At 33.6% G+C, this 16,591-nt stretch overlaps 1 protein-coding gene across 2 annotated transcripts in view; it reads right to left on the bottom strand.

Annotated features, from left to right (window-relative positions):
* BMP2K (BMP2 inducible kinase) overlaps positions 1–16,591 on the bottom strand; it is a 118,847-nt gene that overhangs the window by 63,415 nt on the left and 38,841 nt on the right. For both annotated transcript variants that reach the window (XM_045857854.1, XM_045857855.1), the window contains exons 2-4: positions 10,659–10,777; positions 7,016–7,121; positions 1,197–1,339 (exon numbers count right to left, since the gene is read on the bottom strand). In XM_045857854.1, the coding sequence (XP_045713810.1) occupies positions 1,197–1,339; positions 7,016–7,121; positions 10,659–10,777 (368 nt within the window). The remainder of the gene's footprint in view (positions 1–1,196; positions 1,340–7,015; positions 7,122–10,658; positions 10,778–16,591) is intronic.

The raw sequence follows: 16,591 nt of genomic DNA, 5'->3' as shown, positions 1-16,591 counted from the left end.
CTCTGTCTAAAAATAAATAAAATCTTTTTAAAAAATAGTTCATGATTTTTAGTAATTTTTAATAATCTAAAAAAGTCATACCAAATTATTAGGAAAAAGTAAAAGTCGCATTTCAAAAGAACTGAAATAAACTATACTAGTTACCCAAATTAAGGGACAGAGGTCTACAGTCATGCATTTCAACCTTGTCTTAACTTGTATCCTTTTACCATAGGTTCCCTGGATGTTTTCATGGTTACAACCTATATTCTAAATAAGATCCTCTATTCTCTTGTATCTTAAAGAGTGTTTTATTATTAACTTTCATAAATTTTGTGTAATTGGTCAGAATTAGGATTCATTCCTTCATTAAATATTAATTATTGAGAACACACTATGTACCAGGCTCTGTTCCAAATGCTTGAATACATCAATACAAAAGAGAAAAATCCTGGTGCACATGGAGCTTATATTTTAGTGGGAGAGAAAAGAAAATAAACAGTAGGCCTAACACATAAGCAAATTATATAGTATCTTAGACAACGACAAGTAATAATAAAAGGTAGAGCAAGTGGGAAAGAAGAATGTTAGGTTGCAATTATAAATGAGGCAGTACAAGATGGAACTCACTAAGAAGGTGATTCTCCATAAACGTGAAGCAGAGAAAGGGGTAGTATTGTGGGTATCAAAGACGACACCTATAGTTTTGTTGATGTTATTGTTTTAATCCTTACTCGAGAAAATGTTTATTCATTTTAGAGAGAGAAAGGAAGGGAGAGGGGGAGAGGGAAACATGGATCAGTTGCATTCCATTCGCACCCCAAATGGGGATCCAGCCCACAACCTTTGGTGCACAGGACAATGCTCCAACAAACTGAGCCACCCAGCTAGGACGACGCCTATGGTTTTACAGGATATGTGTACTGATATCTCTAGCAATATGATACCAGGAATGTTTAATCTCTTCGGAGAACTTTTTCCAATGTAGCAAATGGGTATCATATTCAGACTGCACTAACAGGTAACATAAAGTGATCTTAAAGATAATCACCACCAAATTCTATAGCCAGTCGTTAGATGCCCTCAGGAAATGCAGCAGGAAACATGGACCAATGTCAGTGCTAGTGATAAAAACTGGTTTAGATGAAAACAGCCAAAGAAAATTTTAATTTGGAAGTTTAAAATGCATTAATCCATAAGTAGTCCAAAGTTCCTACCTTCAGGTCCCGATGAATTATTGGAGTCTGACACTGATGTAACCTTGCAACAGCTTCACAGGTATCGCAGAATATCTGTAACACTTCCGGTTCCGTAAAACCTGTCTGCAGCTTCTTATTCATCTGATTCACTACTTGCCCAGCTAACCAAAAAAGTAATTTTGAAAGGACATATTTTTAATAAATGCAGTCTATCACAAAAAAGTTAAGAGATGCATTATGGTCTCAGGTACTGGGAAATTGGCTTTTTCATTATTCCCCTAATAAGGATACTTATTACACCATTAAGTACTGATTCAATGAAATACATTTTTTCACATTTTTTATTTTAACATGAGAAGACCTTAGACAGATAATGTCTCACTAAGGCTATTGCCTTTTTTTTTTTTTAGCATTTTAACATCTATGAAATCAGGAGAGTATACATCATTGACAGCATCATGGGGTTTTAAAATGTTTATTCCATTCTGTGCTAGTTATTGGGTAAACAATGATGAGCCCCCCCCCCAAAAAAGTTTCTATTATCATAGAATTTATAGTCTAAAGGCAGAGATAAACATTAAACAAACTCACAAATAAAACACATCATAATTATGCACAGTAAGAATAATAGAAGAGAAACCTATATAAATTGGTGAAGGATGGGGAAGAGAAGATATCAGATAAGGCCTAAGGAAGTGATATTTCTGTTGAGAACTAAGAATAGGCAGGAATTAACCAGGAAGAGATTCGGAACAAAAGCAAGATAGTCATAGGAAGTGGCAATTACAAAGGCATCCAGCTGGGAAGGAGCTTAATGACTCCAAATAGCCTAAAGAAAGCCAATGTGTACGTGGTCTAGAAAGCAGAGAAGAGAGTAAGGTGAGATGATGATGACAAGGCAGATAGCAATCAGAAATACTTAGCATTGTAACTTAAGAACCAAGGAAACTCTGGACGTGACTTTTCAAACCTTTTCCTGGATTGGGGAAAAAGGGAATCACAAGAGTGGAAATGGAGAGATGGGTTAGGACGCTAATACTCTAAACCAGGTAAGGGATGCTAAAATCAAATAGCCACACAAGATCCCTGAGAGGCGGTCTAATGATGGAAATTCTTAATTATTCAAAAGTTAACAATCGTTATATTTTAAGAATACAAGTAAATATGTGGCTCATTCAGAAACTATTCTAATAAAAATCAAGTTCAGGAATTTAAAAAGGCAAGCCAATGCTAACTTGAAACTTTAACACTTGAATAAAATTAAAAATAAATAAATAAATAAATACATAAAATGTTTGCTATTTTGAAATCTGTCAGAATGTGCATGCACACCTATTCCTTTTATTATTACTGTCTAAACAGCATTCTCATGTATTTTCTGAAATGGGGTTTTTTTCTAAGAATTTTAGAGCAAAAAGAACATGGACTTTCACCTATCAATCTCCAGCTCTCAGAAAACTCAAATCTACTTGGCTGTAATTTGTTCAGGGATTCTCTGAAGAGCAAGGCACCTGACCAGGCAGCAGTTTCTTTCATCCTCTTGTCAGACATCCTGACTCACTTTGACCCAAAATTAAACAAGATGAAAAAATGTTTTCTTGATATTCATTAACATTCTTGAAATACCATTTCAAAGCTAAAGCAATCAAAACCTTAAACTCACTCCACCTCTTCTAAAGGTTTGATGTTGTAGTGAGTAGAATAAATTTTAAACAAATGTTAACCCTCTTGCTTCCATTCAGAGATCTTTGAGCTAGAAACCTTGAATCACGAAATTCAGGTCCCCCAAAAAAGCTAAAAGCTATATTTGAGCTGCATTTCAAATGTAGACACACAAAAAATTTTTATTATTCAAAATCAAGCTCTTCTGAAAATTACATTAAAGTAAGGTTATTCTAATGAAAAGATTAAAAAATATGTACTGAATGAAGGTCTTTTAAAACAAGATGCATACAGCTCTCAAATCTTCCATATGTTTCAAACAGATATCATTTCCTAAACAAAAGCTTTTATTCTCTGCCAATTTCATCACTAAAAAAGTCAGCATTTTCCTAACCTCTTACAGTGGTCATCCAACAACCTTCCTATGTCATTATACAACAGAATAAGACAGAAGTGGCAGGCCTTATGACCCTCATATGCTCCACTTGCCCTCTTGTGTTTCTACCATCTCCATGCAAAAAGCATCCCCAGGACAGCTTGTTAGTGCCCCGAAGAAGACAAGGAATGTGTGAAACCAGCCCCAGAAACCTCACTGGCACATGAGCAAGCCCAGCCAAAATGAGTAATGTCATCCCACCAAGTTCAGTCTAGAACAGTTGACCCACGATACACAAACAATACCTGTTGTTTTATGGTACTGAGTTTTGTAATGTTTTATTGTCAAGCAAAAGCTAACAGATACATTATTCATAAAAATTTCTGTAGAACACCTCCTACCAATAAAAGCTCTTTTCATAAAATACAAATATATTCCAAATACCAACTACAATTCCTGAAAGTTTGGCACCTAAAGCACATAATCTCTCTTTAACTTATACCTCAGAACACTGGCAAACTAGGCAGTGCCACACCATGAGCCTGCAGATACCTAACATTAGACAAAAGATGACTGTAAACATTTGATACCTGAAACCATGGTGAGGTAGGAGGTATTTAACACATTCTTCTACTTTCTATACAGTTTTATCTCTACATAATCAAAACCAATGTACTTGAACTATACATACATAAAACTGATTCCTCACTGAAATATTTTCATTCTTCAACTATTTTATATAAAACAATTAGCTTTTATAGAGGAAGTAAGGGAAGAGCATTTATTTGCCCATTCCCTACCCCTCCAACCCACTGGAAACTTATCTTACTGATTCATCTGAGAAAAGGAACTGATGAGCATGCTCTATTCAGATCCTCTGGACTCCTTCTTTTAATATATAACTGTCTACTCGAGTACCTTCTGATCTGTAGTGCATACAGTAAGTTTGTCTGGTAAAACATTAAAAATAAAAGTTCTAACACAATGGAGAGGGCATTATAGCAAATAGAAAAATTCCAGAAATAAACAAATGCAAGAAACAGAATAAAAATCTTTTTAGAAGCTGCAACTAATATCAGTAAAAAACAAAATATGTACACCTAAAACAAGAGCAAGGTGTATTTTAACAAAGAACAACATGAAGAGAACAAGAAAGAGTTCTTGGGAATTAAAAATAACACAGCAGAAATACAAATGTCTATAGGGGAACTGAAAGATAAATGTAAGGAATGTTCCCAACACAATTAGAATAAAAAGAAAAAGAAAACCAGAGGAGCAATCAATCCAGGAACCTAATATCCTAAAATGAAAAGTCCAAAAAAGAGAGAACAGAGAATATGAAAGAGAAAAACTAAGTGCCCAGGGGAAAAAAAAAAAAAAAACAAATACCCAAATCACCACAACCAAGGCACATATAACTTAAAATTTTAGAATGCTGGAGATAAAGGAAAAGATTCAAGAAGTGTCCATGGGAAAAAAACAGGTCACACAAAAAAACGGAGGAATCATAATGCATCCAACTTGTAGGGAAAAAATGAAATAAGGCTTTCAAAATTATAAATCAAAATTATATCTAACCTACAACTTTTTATCTAGCCAAATTAACAAATATGGGTGCAGAATAAAATTATTTTTATATATGAAAGGTTTCAAAAATGTTTTTACCCATAAATCCATTACCAGAAATCTACCGAAAAATGTACTCTGCCAAGGTAGTTATAAAAACAAGTGGGACGCATGAGTAGAAGGGAGTCTAAGACAGGAGGAAGGCAAAGGGAATTCCCAGAATGACAGCTAAATGCTGTTCAAAACTAAACAAAGTTAAGTCTCCCAAAAGGATGTTCCTAAGGAAAGAAAAAATGAAACTGACACAGTATTAAAATATTTAAACATATTGCATAAAAATTTACATTGGAGAAGGTGGTGCCAATATACTAATATGTATAAAGAAAATAAAGCAAGTAAAAATTGACATAATTATTAACTCCAAGATAAATAAAAAGAAAGAAAATACAATTACAGACTATTACATGTCATAGTTTAATGGCAAATAAAATAATTTAAACACTGATGATTAATTCAATATAAAAAATGAGACTATACTACACTGACAGTAAATTCCTCATCTTTTCTTGGAGATACTATCTAAAATATGAGAACAGAAAATGAGGACTGCGAAACTTGCAAAAGCCCAGAATCACATTATTTCCCCTGATTTTTTAATGTCCTTCTTTTTCTTTCATACTCTAAAGATCTCACTAAAACTACCAACTCTCCTCTACATAATGCAGTATAGAAATACAGAAGTAAATATAAGGAGAAATATCTCAAGGATTATGATATGATTTAGCCATAGCTTAACAGATCTACTATTTGACTTTTTAAAATATATAAATGAATAACTGATCAAAATAAAAATTTCATGTAAAACAAAGCTTGTTGATTCAAACCAGATTTTTAAAACTGTTCATTTTTAAAAGCAAAAGAATGCCTTCCTTAAAACAAATTGTCTCCTAAAAATGGAAGTTCATTTGGCTTTCCTTTTAAAACATCTTCTGGATGACAATTAATTAAACTCATCCAGGGTTATAATTATGCCCAATTCAACTGTCTTTAATCCAGCTAAGAATCAGAACAAAAAATGCTAGAATTCAGAAAAGTGAGGTAGAGAAAAACCATTATCTTCTCCTTATCACAATGCTTCACAGTAGAGATATGAACAAGAGAAAACATCTAACTTCTTACATTATATAATAAGCTATAAATACACTGCAATAGACATTATAATATTAACTCACTTTAGTTCCCTCTGTCCTCCCTCCTTACAAGACTGAAGTAAGAGAGAACATATTTCTCCATCACCACTACCATCATCCTTCTCCTCTAACCTTCAGGAAATGACAAGAGTCTCTGGTATCACAAATAACAATGATAACTGTCTTAAGAGAATCCAAATATTTTTTTTTAAGTTTGCAAGAAATAGTTTAATTACCCCCTTCACACATTAAAGTAAAAAAAATTTCAGAGAATTTTCTTAAGTTAGCATTATTCTTACAGCATCCTATACAAGTAATTATTTATTTTAAGAAATACCACAGTAGGTCCAAATAAAATGTGGTTTTCTATCTTCTGATATTTACAAAAGAATTCCAAAATATGAAATAATACAAGTTTATAAAAATTATAGATAAAAATATATTCCCCAAATTACATTTAATATGTTGAAAGATAACATGGTAGACTGATGGAAAAAATACCTTCTAACACTAATATTGATATATTATGTTCTTCTTGATTGGATTCTAAAAGGACTGGATTGGAAGCATGAAGTGCAGGTACTCTTTACCTGCTTAGATTTCCTGTTTTAAATCCAACAGCATCTTTCCTTGTCATTTACCTAGACTAGGTTTTAAATATTTTTTTAACAACTTGAGTTTTGTTGGGGTTTTTTTAAGATCATATTTACTTATTTTTAGAGAGAGAGGAAGAGAGGGAGAAAGAGAGGAAGAGAAACATCAATAGGTTGCATCTCTCACACTGCCAATCGGAGACCTGGCCTACAACCCAGGCATATGCCCTGACTGGGAACTGAACTGGTGACCTTTTGGTCTCCAGGACAATACCCAATCCACTAAGTCACACCAGTAAGGGCAGTTTTAAATAATTTTAACAGCATTCCTTAATTACACAGATAATTAAAGTTGAGATTGCAATAACTGTCTATAATAAGGTGACACCTAGTAACCCATTTTAAAGCTATTATTTTTTAGTATAAAGCAAATGCAGACAAAAAACTTACCTCGACAATATTCCATTAAGATAAGCACTTCCCATACATTATCACTAATTGAATTAACAGCACAGTCCAGATAACCCACAATATTTTTGTGTCCAGATAGCTCTTTCTATAAAAAAAAACAAAATTTTAAGAATCAGAAAAATATACATTTTAAAGCTCTATCATTAGTAATAGTTTTAAGTCTAAATTAATGTTTTTAGAGAATTTCAAAAATTAAAACTCAGGCATGAGTATAGAATCTGACATATTTCAAAAAGGTTTCTACAGTTCCAATGGAAAGTACTTAACATTTGACTGTCATTTTCTGACAAGCAAATTATTCAGTGAATACTTATTTTTTAATTCAATCACGAAGAAAGATGGTTCACTCAAAAGTAATAGTCTCCAAATGTTAGTGTGCAAGATAGCCCTTAGGGACTCAAGGATAAAATATTTACTATAGAATACCATAATTTTTACTATATTTACTTTTATCTTAAAAATATAAGCTCTAATACAGAGGCTGGCAAAAGTAGGTTTACAGTTGTAAGTACAGGAAACACAAAATTTATTCTTGTATTATTTATTAATTATTGTATTTTTCATACAAACAACTGTAAACCTACTTTTGCCAACCTTTGTATTTATGAAATAACTATTATGCTCATTTGCTTGTTTTGCATGCAGTGTACTACAGTTAACATGTACCTACTTAAGTGGATTTTTAAATGTATGTACTACTAATAATATAAAAAGTCAAAAAGCGGCCTAAAAAGATTTCTGTAAAGAAACTATAAAGATAATGCTAATAATACAAATACAAGGAAATAACAAGAAAACGGCAAATCTCACACTTTTGGCTCACAGTAAGAGATAACCATCAGCACAGATTACTGAGGTTTAAAATAATGATGATATAATTAGGTTTATGTAAAAATTAAAAAACAATTATCAAGAATACTATTTTAAATAAATTTACATCCACTATCATTAATAAACCTAATTTTAACTGTGCAATATAACTTGAAATATTTGCAATGGCAGCTAAATATGTCATTAATTCATAAATAAATATACATAATGGGAGATAGGTCATCAAAAAAAGTTGGAGGACCACTGCTCTAAAGAGCTGATCTCCCTAAAATAACTTGTTCAAAAGCATAAGATTTAAGCGTTGCTACTGTTGATGATGACTATGACAGGGAACCCCCCCACCCCCTGCCAAAAGGCGAAACTTATAAAAAATTGTGTATTTATTTCTCCATGTTTAAACTTCAGTCACCTTCCAAAAACTCTCCATTTGATGCAATACACCTATCAAGAATTTTTTTCCAGTGCTCAAAACAGTCTTTGAACTCATCAATTTGAATGCATTTTAGTGCTTCTGTTGTTTTTTGTTTCACCTCTTTCTTCCACTTCAGCAAAATGTTTCCATTTGAGGACTTTTTTCATCAAGGGAGAGATCAGGTGAATAGGGAGGGCTAGGCATTGGGGTCATGCCATTTTTGATCAAAAACTACTGAACACTCAGTGCAGTCTGGGCAGGTGTGCCTGTAAATCACCCATCATGAAATGAGCAAACGTGTTGAGTCTTCAAAAAAAATTCACACAGCCTCTCCCAACAACTCCAACTGGTACACCAATACAGGTGGGTTCCTAGAACACTCACGTACCAGGGGGAGACTGTACTAAAAGGGGCCCGTCCTCCAGAAGATAAAAAGATAATTCCAGTTGGGGGGAGGGGCCTTGAATTTTATGTCTCTAAATTATAAACATTCTACTAAAGGAAGAATTATGGCACAAAAATACCATATCTGGTTCAAGTTAGAGAACTTGGCCTAAGATTTCCCAGTTATCTTGGGGTAAATCTTTTTACTCTTTATGCTTATAGCCTTACCTTAAAAAAAGTAAATTTCAAATGTAAGGAATAGGGACAACTAAAGCAGAATTCAGACAAGCCAGACTGTATAAAGGTGCCCATCTTCAAACAAAGGAGTCAAAATAGGTGTGATAATAAAGATGTCGATAAAAAATAAGAAATCCACCTCTTAGCAGTAGAACTGACAGTAATAACAAGTATGGGAAAACAAGGATATGGAAACACTCTAACATTCATATATAAATGTCTAACCAGTATTGTTATACACCTAAAATAATACAATATAGAATGTCAAATATAATTGAAAACCGAAAATGAATTGTTTAAAAACTAGAAAATGCATATATTGGTGGCATGAATATAAAATGATTCAGCCACTGTGGAAAACAGTATAATTGTTCCTTAAAAAGTTAAACACAAAATTATCATATGACTCAGCAATTCCACTCCCAGACATATACCCAATAGAACTGAAAACAGGTACTCAAACAAAAACATGTAACACACATAATTCATAGCAGCACTATTCACAACAGCTAAAAGGTAGAAACAACCCAAAAGTTCATCGATGTTTGTTTTAAAAAGTCCAACAACAGATAAACAAATATGATACACATATGTGCAGTGGAATATTATTCGACCATAAAAATGAAGTACATACTACAATGTCACTAAACCTCAAAAACATGTTAAGTGGAAGAAGCCAAACACAAAAGGTCACATAGGACATGACTCCATTTATATTAATTATTCAGAACAGATAAATCCACAGAGACATAAGGTAGATGGGTGGCTGTCAACAGCTAAATCAAGAGGGGAATAGAATGCAACTGCTTAATGGGAAGAGGGTTTCCTTTTGAAGTGATGAAAAGATTTTAGAACTAGATTGCATCAACATTGTGAATATACTAAATGTCACTGAACTATTCACCTTAAATGGTTATATTATTGAGAACTGCACCTCAATAAAAATTTTTAAATGTATATGTATATATTAGATCTTGAAACGCAGTTGATGTAGAGGAAGAAGAGAACAGACAAAAGAAGGGAAGAGGAGGGCGAGTGGGACAAAATTAACAGAAGCCATCTGGAGCACTGAGAATAAGCAACCCTAAAAAAAAGGGAATTTTTACTTTGTAATGTTATTTTTTTTACTGCTTAGTTAACTGAGTTACTGAAATTTTCTTTAATGGCCTATTAAAATATTTTCACATTTCCTAATATATATTTATTTATTTTTAAAGATTTCATTTACTTATTTTGAGAGAGAAGAAAAGGGAGGGAGAAAGAGAGAAACAATCCATTGCCTTCCGCATGCCCCCAACTAGGGACCTGGCCCACAGCCCAGGCATGTGCGGTGATAGGGAATCAAACCAGCAACCTTTTGGTTTGCAGGCTAGTGCTCAATCCACTGAGCCACATTAGCCAGGGCCTAATATTTAAAAAGAATTTTTCTTTTGCTGAAGGATACTTTACATACTGCAGAGTACACCAAATAAACTGAACTTTATACATGATTTTAAAAATAAAAAGCAAAACTAATTATTTTCTGTGAATATAAACACATACTAATAAATATACTGAACACTCATATGAGTGGTAAACATTAAACTCAGGACAGTGGTTTCTTTTTAGGTAATTTTCCAAGTTAATTTAATGATTTCCAACAGCTTTCATAGATGTGCATAAAGCAATAAGCAGCATGCTTAAAACCTGGCTAATGCCATAGAGCAAAACCAAAGGAAAACACACCAAATTTCTAAACATAATTATGCTTTCACTTACCATAATTTTAATTTCCCTTTTACAAATGTTGAGGTCTGGCAAGTTGTTGACATACATTCGCTTCAATGCATGGCGGGTTCCACCATGAGTCCGCACCAGGAAAACTGTGGAAAATCCACCTAGAAGGACAAGTACCAATTAATTAAAAAGAATCAGCAACTACTGCCAAAATCATGTATTGAGTATAACGTTGATTGTTCTCAATTAATGTCTCGATTTGATTGCTGTCAACTTCAACTGGTCTCCCCAACCATGGATCACCATCCAGCAAGAACTCTCCAGCATGAAACTCCACAAACCACTCTTGACACATTCAATCAGTCACAGCACCTTCTCCACACACTGCACCCATCTTTTTTTTTTGCATTCAGTTGCATTTTTACCTTTCTTGAAATAATAAAGCATAATATGCCAAAAATGTATATTTTCTTCCATCTTCAATATTAAAATGGCTATATAAAAATTGACCAATTTTGTTAAGCTTTTTTAAAAACGCATGCAAATTTGACAACTGTCACAATACAAATCTAACAACATTGTTTTGAATGCAGTCAAAGACAACTAAGCTCTGCTAGAGCCACCTTACAGAAAAAACCAAGAGAACTTTTTGGCCAACCCAATAATACCAATGAAGAGCATAATCTCAAAGGGAAATCAACTAACTATACCCAAGATAAAAATAAGAACACTCAGCAACTAGTAGATTAGACTGAAACCCATGACACTGGCTTCCTTTGCCATCATGAAGTAGCACTTAGAGGAGAACATCCTTCTCAAATGAATATGCATGTGTGCTAAAGGTTAAAATACTGAATTTTCACTTTCCATGTGAATACCTTTTATGTGGTATGTGGAAAATGTCACATATAAATTAATTATTATAGTTTGGCATATACTAATGATTGCCTACCCATCAGCCTCTGCCTCTCCTGTGATAACAAAACACTAATGTTGTTTAAGATGAGACATAAAGGAAATTTATTGGGTGGGTCCCTCCTCCATTTCCAGGGGATGAGCCAATATTGTTCTGAGGTGATAATAGGAATCCTATTTCCTCTTGTCAGTAACTGACTTAGGATTGGGTATGGAACTGGTTTTACTTAATGGGAGATAAGAGAAAGTCTGCTGAGGGTTGCAGGGAAAGATTTTCTACCCAGAAAAAAAGGAGAGACTTGTGGAAAAGGTCCTACTCATTCTTCCAGTTTTGGGATTTTATTGCATAAGAACATGATGTTTAGACCTATTGCAGCTATCTGTGGCCATGATGGGGAAAAGAAAATCAGAGAAAAAAATGATCCAATTAGAATACTAAATTAGATAACTGTAGAACCACCTCCTTCCAGAACTCTTACATGAGACAATAAATGTCCTCATTAGTATTTACATCACAGTTATTCAGACAATCTTTGTTAACTGACCTGACAAAGTATTGTATCTGAAATACACAGTAAGTATCCTAAAGAATAGTTACTTCTGACACATCTAAACAAAGATTTCCACCCGAAGTTTTAAAAACTCATGTTGGCATAGAATACGTATAGCTTAATTAGAGTTTAAAACAGAAGATAGTGTGTATCACTTGTATCAATTTGATAGCCCTCACAAAGAAGCATTCTGAGCAATGCTAAGTCAAAGCAGTCCAAAAAAAAGTTAACTACTAGGTATAAACAACAGAGAAAAAAGAACTCTGAACACACTCCTGAGTCAGTAGAAAATCATTCCAGATCCACCCAATCTTCCAATTGCAGTTATAAGAAACTACACATTTACCACCTTATGGATTTGTATTTCCATGATAATGTAGAAGAAATCAAATCGACCAGGAAAGACAAAGATGTTTGGGCAAAATACTTGAAGTAAAAGCTCTAACAAGGCAGGGCATTTCTTTTAAAAGAAGTACACTTAGCATTAATTTCATATTCATACATTAACATACTAGAGGCACTAATAAAGTATTACTTAAACTACCCAAATTTTATTTGATTAAAAATTTTAAGGAAAATGCTGGAAGTTAGAATAAATATAGATATGAAGGTGGTAAAAATATAGGTCAAGATAAATAGCATTTAAATAGCATTTGTTCTGAAACATTTATCTAGAGATTCCCCTAGTACAATGAATGCTTCCCAATCTCAACTGTGCATCAGAATCACCTGGTGAGCTGGTGCGTGTATGTGTGAGAATTTGTCTTAAATAGTTTCCAGGTTCTGACTCCAAGTGTGAATCAAAAATTCTCAGAAAAACCCTAGTACACAGAAGTAATGCCTGCTTGAGTGTGGTTGGTAGGGTAATAATATAAGTGTAATAATTTATAGTTTTAATTTGAACATTTCACTTAAAATGTCATATGGTGTGCTTGAGTTTGATATTGTTATGTTACAAAATTACATGCTTATAATTTTGTAATAAAGAAGGGGTGTTATTTGTGCCAGAACCTGTATATACATAATTCTAAAATCCCACTACTCCTTATATTATTCTACTTTTGTATATGTTCTTATAAATATGTAATAATGTAAAGTTCCTGATTAAGTAGAGGGGGGCCCTCAGGATGGTTCTGATGCACAATCAAGTTGTGTAGCCACTGAATCAGAGTAAAAGCTCCTAGAGAAACCATGGATCCTACTATCCATTCTCAATCATCCACCAAAGTATAATTTTACCCCCGTAAATTATAAAAACTAGGGACAAATATTCACTAAGTCTTCTAATTTAAAAAAACCCATTTCTAAAAGTTCAAGTTTTCCAATTCCACTAATGCTAAATTAGACAAAGAGCTGGCCCAATGTTAAGTATTGTACATAGAGATAATATGTCCCTCAACTATGATTTATACCTAAACACTGTAAATAATGATCATTGATGGTGCCTGCTTTGAGAATGAAATGGCATCATTTGGTTCTCCAAATACTATGCTTTCCAGAATTTTCTGATTAAGTATTAGTTACCTAATATTATTTCTATCTGAAGAACACATTTAGTGGGAGGTAACTAGTTAAAACATTTTAGTAATCCAAGATAAGGTTATCATCTGCTGGCTACCAATCCATATCTCCCAAATTCTTCACCACATACTTTTTCTCACAGAAGTCTTTCATGAGCAACCCAATGCATGCCCAACACTTCCTCAGGCATCCATATTTAGTTTTGACTACATTATCAAGTACTTCAATTATACTTTTATTATTCAAAATAATAAAAGTGATTTCATATATGGTAGTTATTATAATTAATAATAAACTATTATGCTGCTGTTAATAATACTAGTCTATCTTATGAAGGTTAGACTGCACATTTTATTTTTATTTTTTCCCATGGAGTACCTTTTATCAGTAGCGGTTTGTTCTGTTTGACTCATACAGTGTTTTATTTTTTCTAAGTATATTTTATTGTTTATGTTATTACGGTTGTCCCAGCTTTTCTCCCTTTGCCCCCCTCCACCTGATACCCCTCTTCCTTTCAGCAATTCCCCTACCCCTTAGTTCATGCCCATGGGTCATGCATATAAATAAGTTCTTTGGCTTCTCCATTGCCTATACTATTCTTAACAATCCCCTGTCTACTTTTACCTACCAGTTATACTTTTTCAGTCCCTGCTCCTTTTCCCCCATTCTCCCACTTCCCTCTCCCAGCTGATAACCTTTCAAATGATCTTCACACCTATGATTCCATTCCTGTTATGGTTGTTTGCTTAGTTTGTTTTTGTCTTTTTTTGTTGTTGCTGTTGTATTTTTTTTAGATTCAGTTGTTGACAATTGTTCATTTGTTGCCTTTTTAATGTTCACAGTTCTGATCTTCTTTTTCTTAAATAAGTCCCTGTAACATTTCATATTAAATGGCTTGGTGATGATGAACTCCTTTAGCTTTATCTTGTCTGGGAAGCACTTTATCCTCCCTTCTATTCTAAATGATAGCTTTGCTGGATAGAGTAATCTAGGTTGTAGGTCCTTGCTTTTCATCACTTTTAATACTGCTTGCCAGTCCCTCCTTGCCTGCAAAGTTTCTTTTGAGAAATCAGCTGACAGTCTTATGGGAACTCCTTTGTAGGTAACTCTGCTTTTCTCTTGCTGTTTTTAAGATTCTCTCTTTATCTTTAACCTTTGGCATTTTAATTATGATGTATCTTAGTGTGGCAGAGTACACATTTTAAAGAATATGAAAAATGGAAATCAACACATGGCTTAATAAGTTAGTATAAACACAGTAATATTCAAAGAATATATATATTTACCTGTATAAGCATGCTCCAAATCATTTGTAAACACAAATGTAAGTTAAATGTCATACATAATTCAAACCCAAAATCAACTTCATAAAATAATTCTTCATTTTGAAGACTTAGAAATCTGAGTATTAAATGAAAGTCAAAATAAGCTCTCTCTTTTTTTAGCACTATAAACCACCTCTTATGTTTTGATTTCTTGAAGTCTTATCTAATGGAAAGCAATCCAGTACAGCCACTCAAATTGATGCCTAAATGAACCCTTCTGCCATTCACTTTAGGGTAAAAATGTCCTGTAAATTGATTATGCTTATTAAAAGCATTACTCTGACTTTACTACCACGATATAAGAAAAAATATATACTGGTCTCTGTCCCTAGTGCCTGGTACAAAGCTTCAAAAACCCTTAGAATTCCCTGATAAAAGTGTGTTTTGTTATGCCAATGAGGTGACTGTTTGTTTTGCATCCTTTTAATAAAATGGTCATTGAAAGCACAGTACCTTTACCTTTCCTGAGTTCTGTGAGTCATTCTAGCAAATGATCAAACCTAAAGAGGGGTCATGAAAACTCCCAAATACGTAGTCAAACCAGCCCATCAGAAGTGCGGATAGTCCTGGGGGCCATCTGAGGTGCTGGAAATCCTGTAAAACTGAGCCCTTATAATTTACAGTCCTGAACTTACTCTCACTAGTGTCGGACCTGAATTGACACCTAGTAGGTGTCAGAGAACTGTTGTTGGAATACAACTACTTACCCAGAAGTAGTAGTTATGGACTTATTTTATCTCCTGCTTAAAAAAAGAAGAATATGCCCAACCAACTATTTAAAATCTTTAAATCTAACCATGATTCAGAACATATCTGCAATGATCAAAAGGACCTGGAAGTCAATACCTGATAATTCGGAAACAAGCAATACTGAATTTAGGAGCAACTGTTCATGTAATTAGATTTCCTTACAGGTTGCACAGCACTTATTTAAAATTCGCATAACTTCCTGTCCATACCACAGTATACTAGATCCTATCTGTTTATCAATCTGTCTCTTCCACTAGGTTTAAGCAACCTGATTAGGGCCTCACGCAACAGTAAATGAAAAATGAATAATCGATGTGTTCATAACATAACCATTAAAATACGTCTGAATCAACAAAATGGCTCAGAAAATGAAAAAAGGGGGTATTTTTAAGTGCCTTGTTAAAACTAACACACACTAGTTTCTTTGACATAACTTGACAGCAAGTAAAAGAGTTTCCTAGTCAAATTAATTTAATCAGATATAATGTTCATTCAATGAATGACTTTTGGTTCGTAATCAGTACCTTCTTTCCAAAGAAATTAAAGTCCAACTTGGAAGAAGTTATATACAATTAAATGCCATTAAATGTTTCCTATAACCCTGGTTTTCAACCCATTTCCTTAGCCAACACACTGAAAGATACTATTCATTCCCAAAAATGGTGGAGACTGTCAACAGAATTGGGAGAAAAAAGTATCACAATCGAGAAGTATGATATTAAAACATGGATTCAGCAAGGATTCTCAATGTATGCCAAAATCCTTGATGACAGATTGATGAGAAACAGTGTATTCACATGCTACCAAAGTACCAAAAGGAAAAAGGAATCTTGGCATCACTAATGCAGACATGAATACTGACGTTATATGCTTCTTGATGTGATGCAATATGAAGCAAACAGCATCACGTATG

Source organism: Phyllostomus hastatus, unplaced genomic scaffold (assembly GCF_019186645.2).
Source record: "Phyllostomus hastatus isolate PE091 unplaced genomic scaffold, TTU_PhHast_1.1 phas_scaffold_1674, whole genome shotgun sequence".
NCBI classification, from domain to species: domain Eukaryota; kingdom Metazoa; phylum Chordata; class Mammalia; order Chiroptera; family Phyllostomidae; genus Phyllostomus; species Phyllostomus hastatus.
Note: the sequence above shows the minus strand (reverse complement) of the source record. Positions and strands in the feature narration are given on the sequence as shown.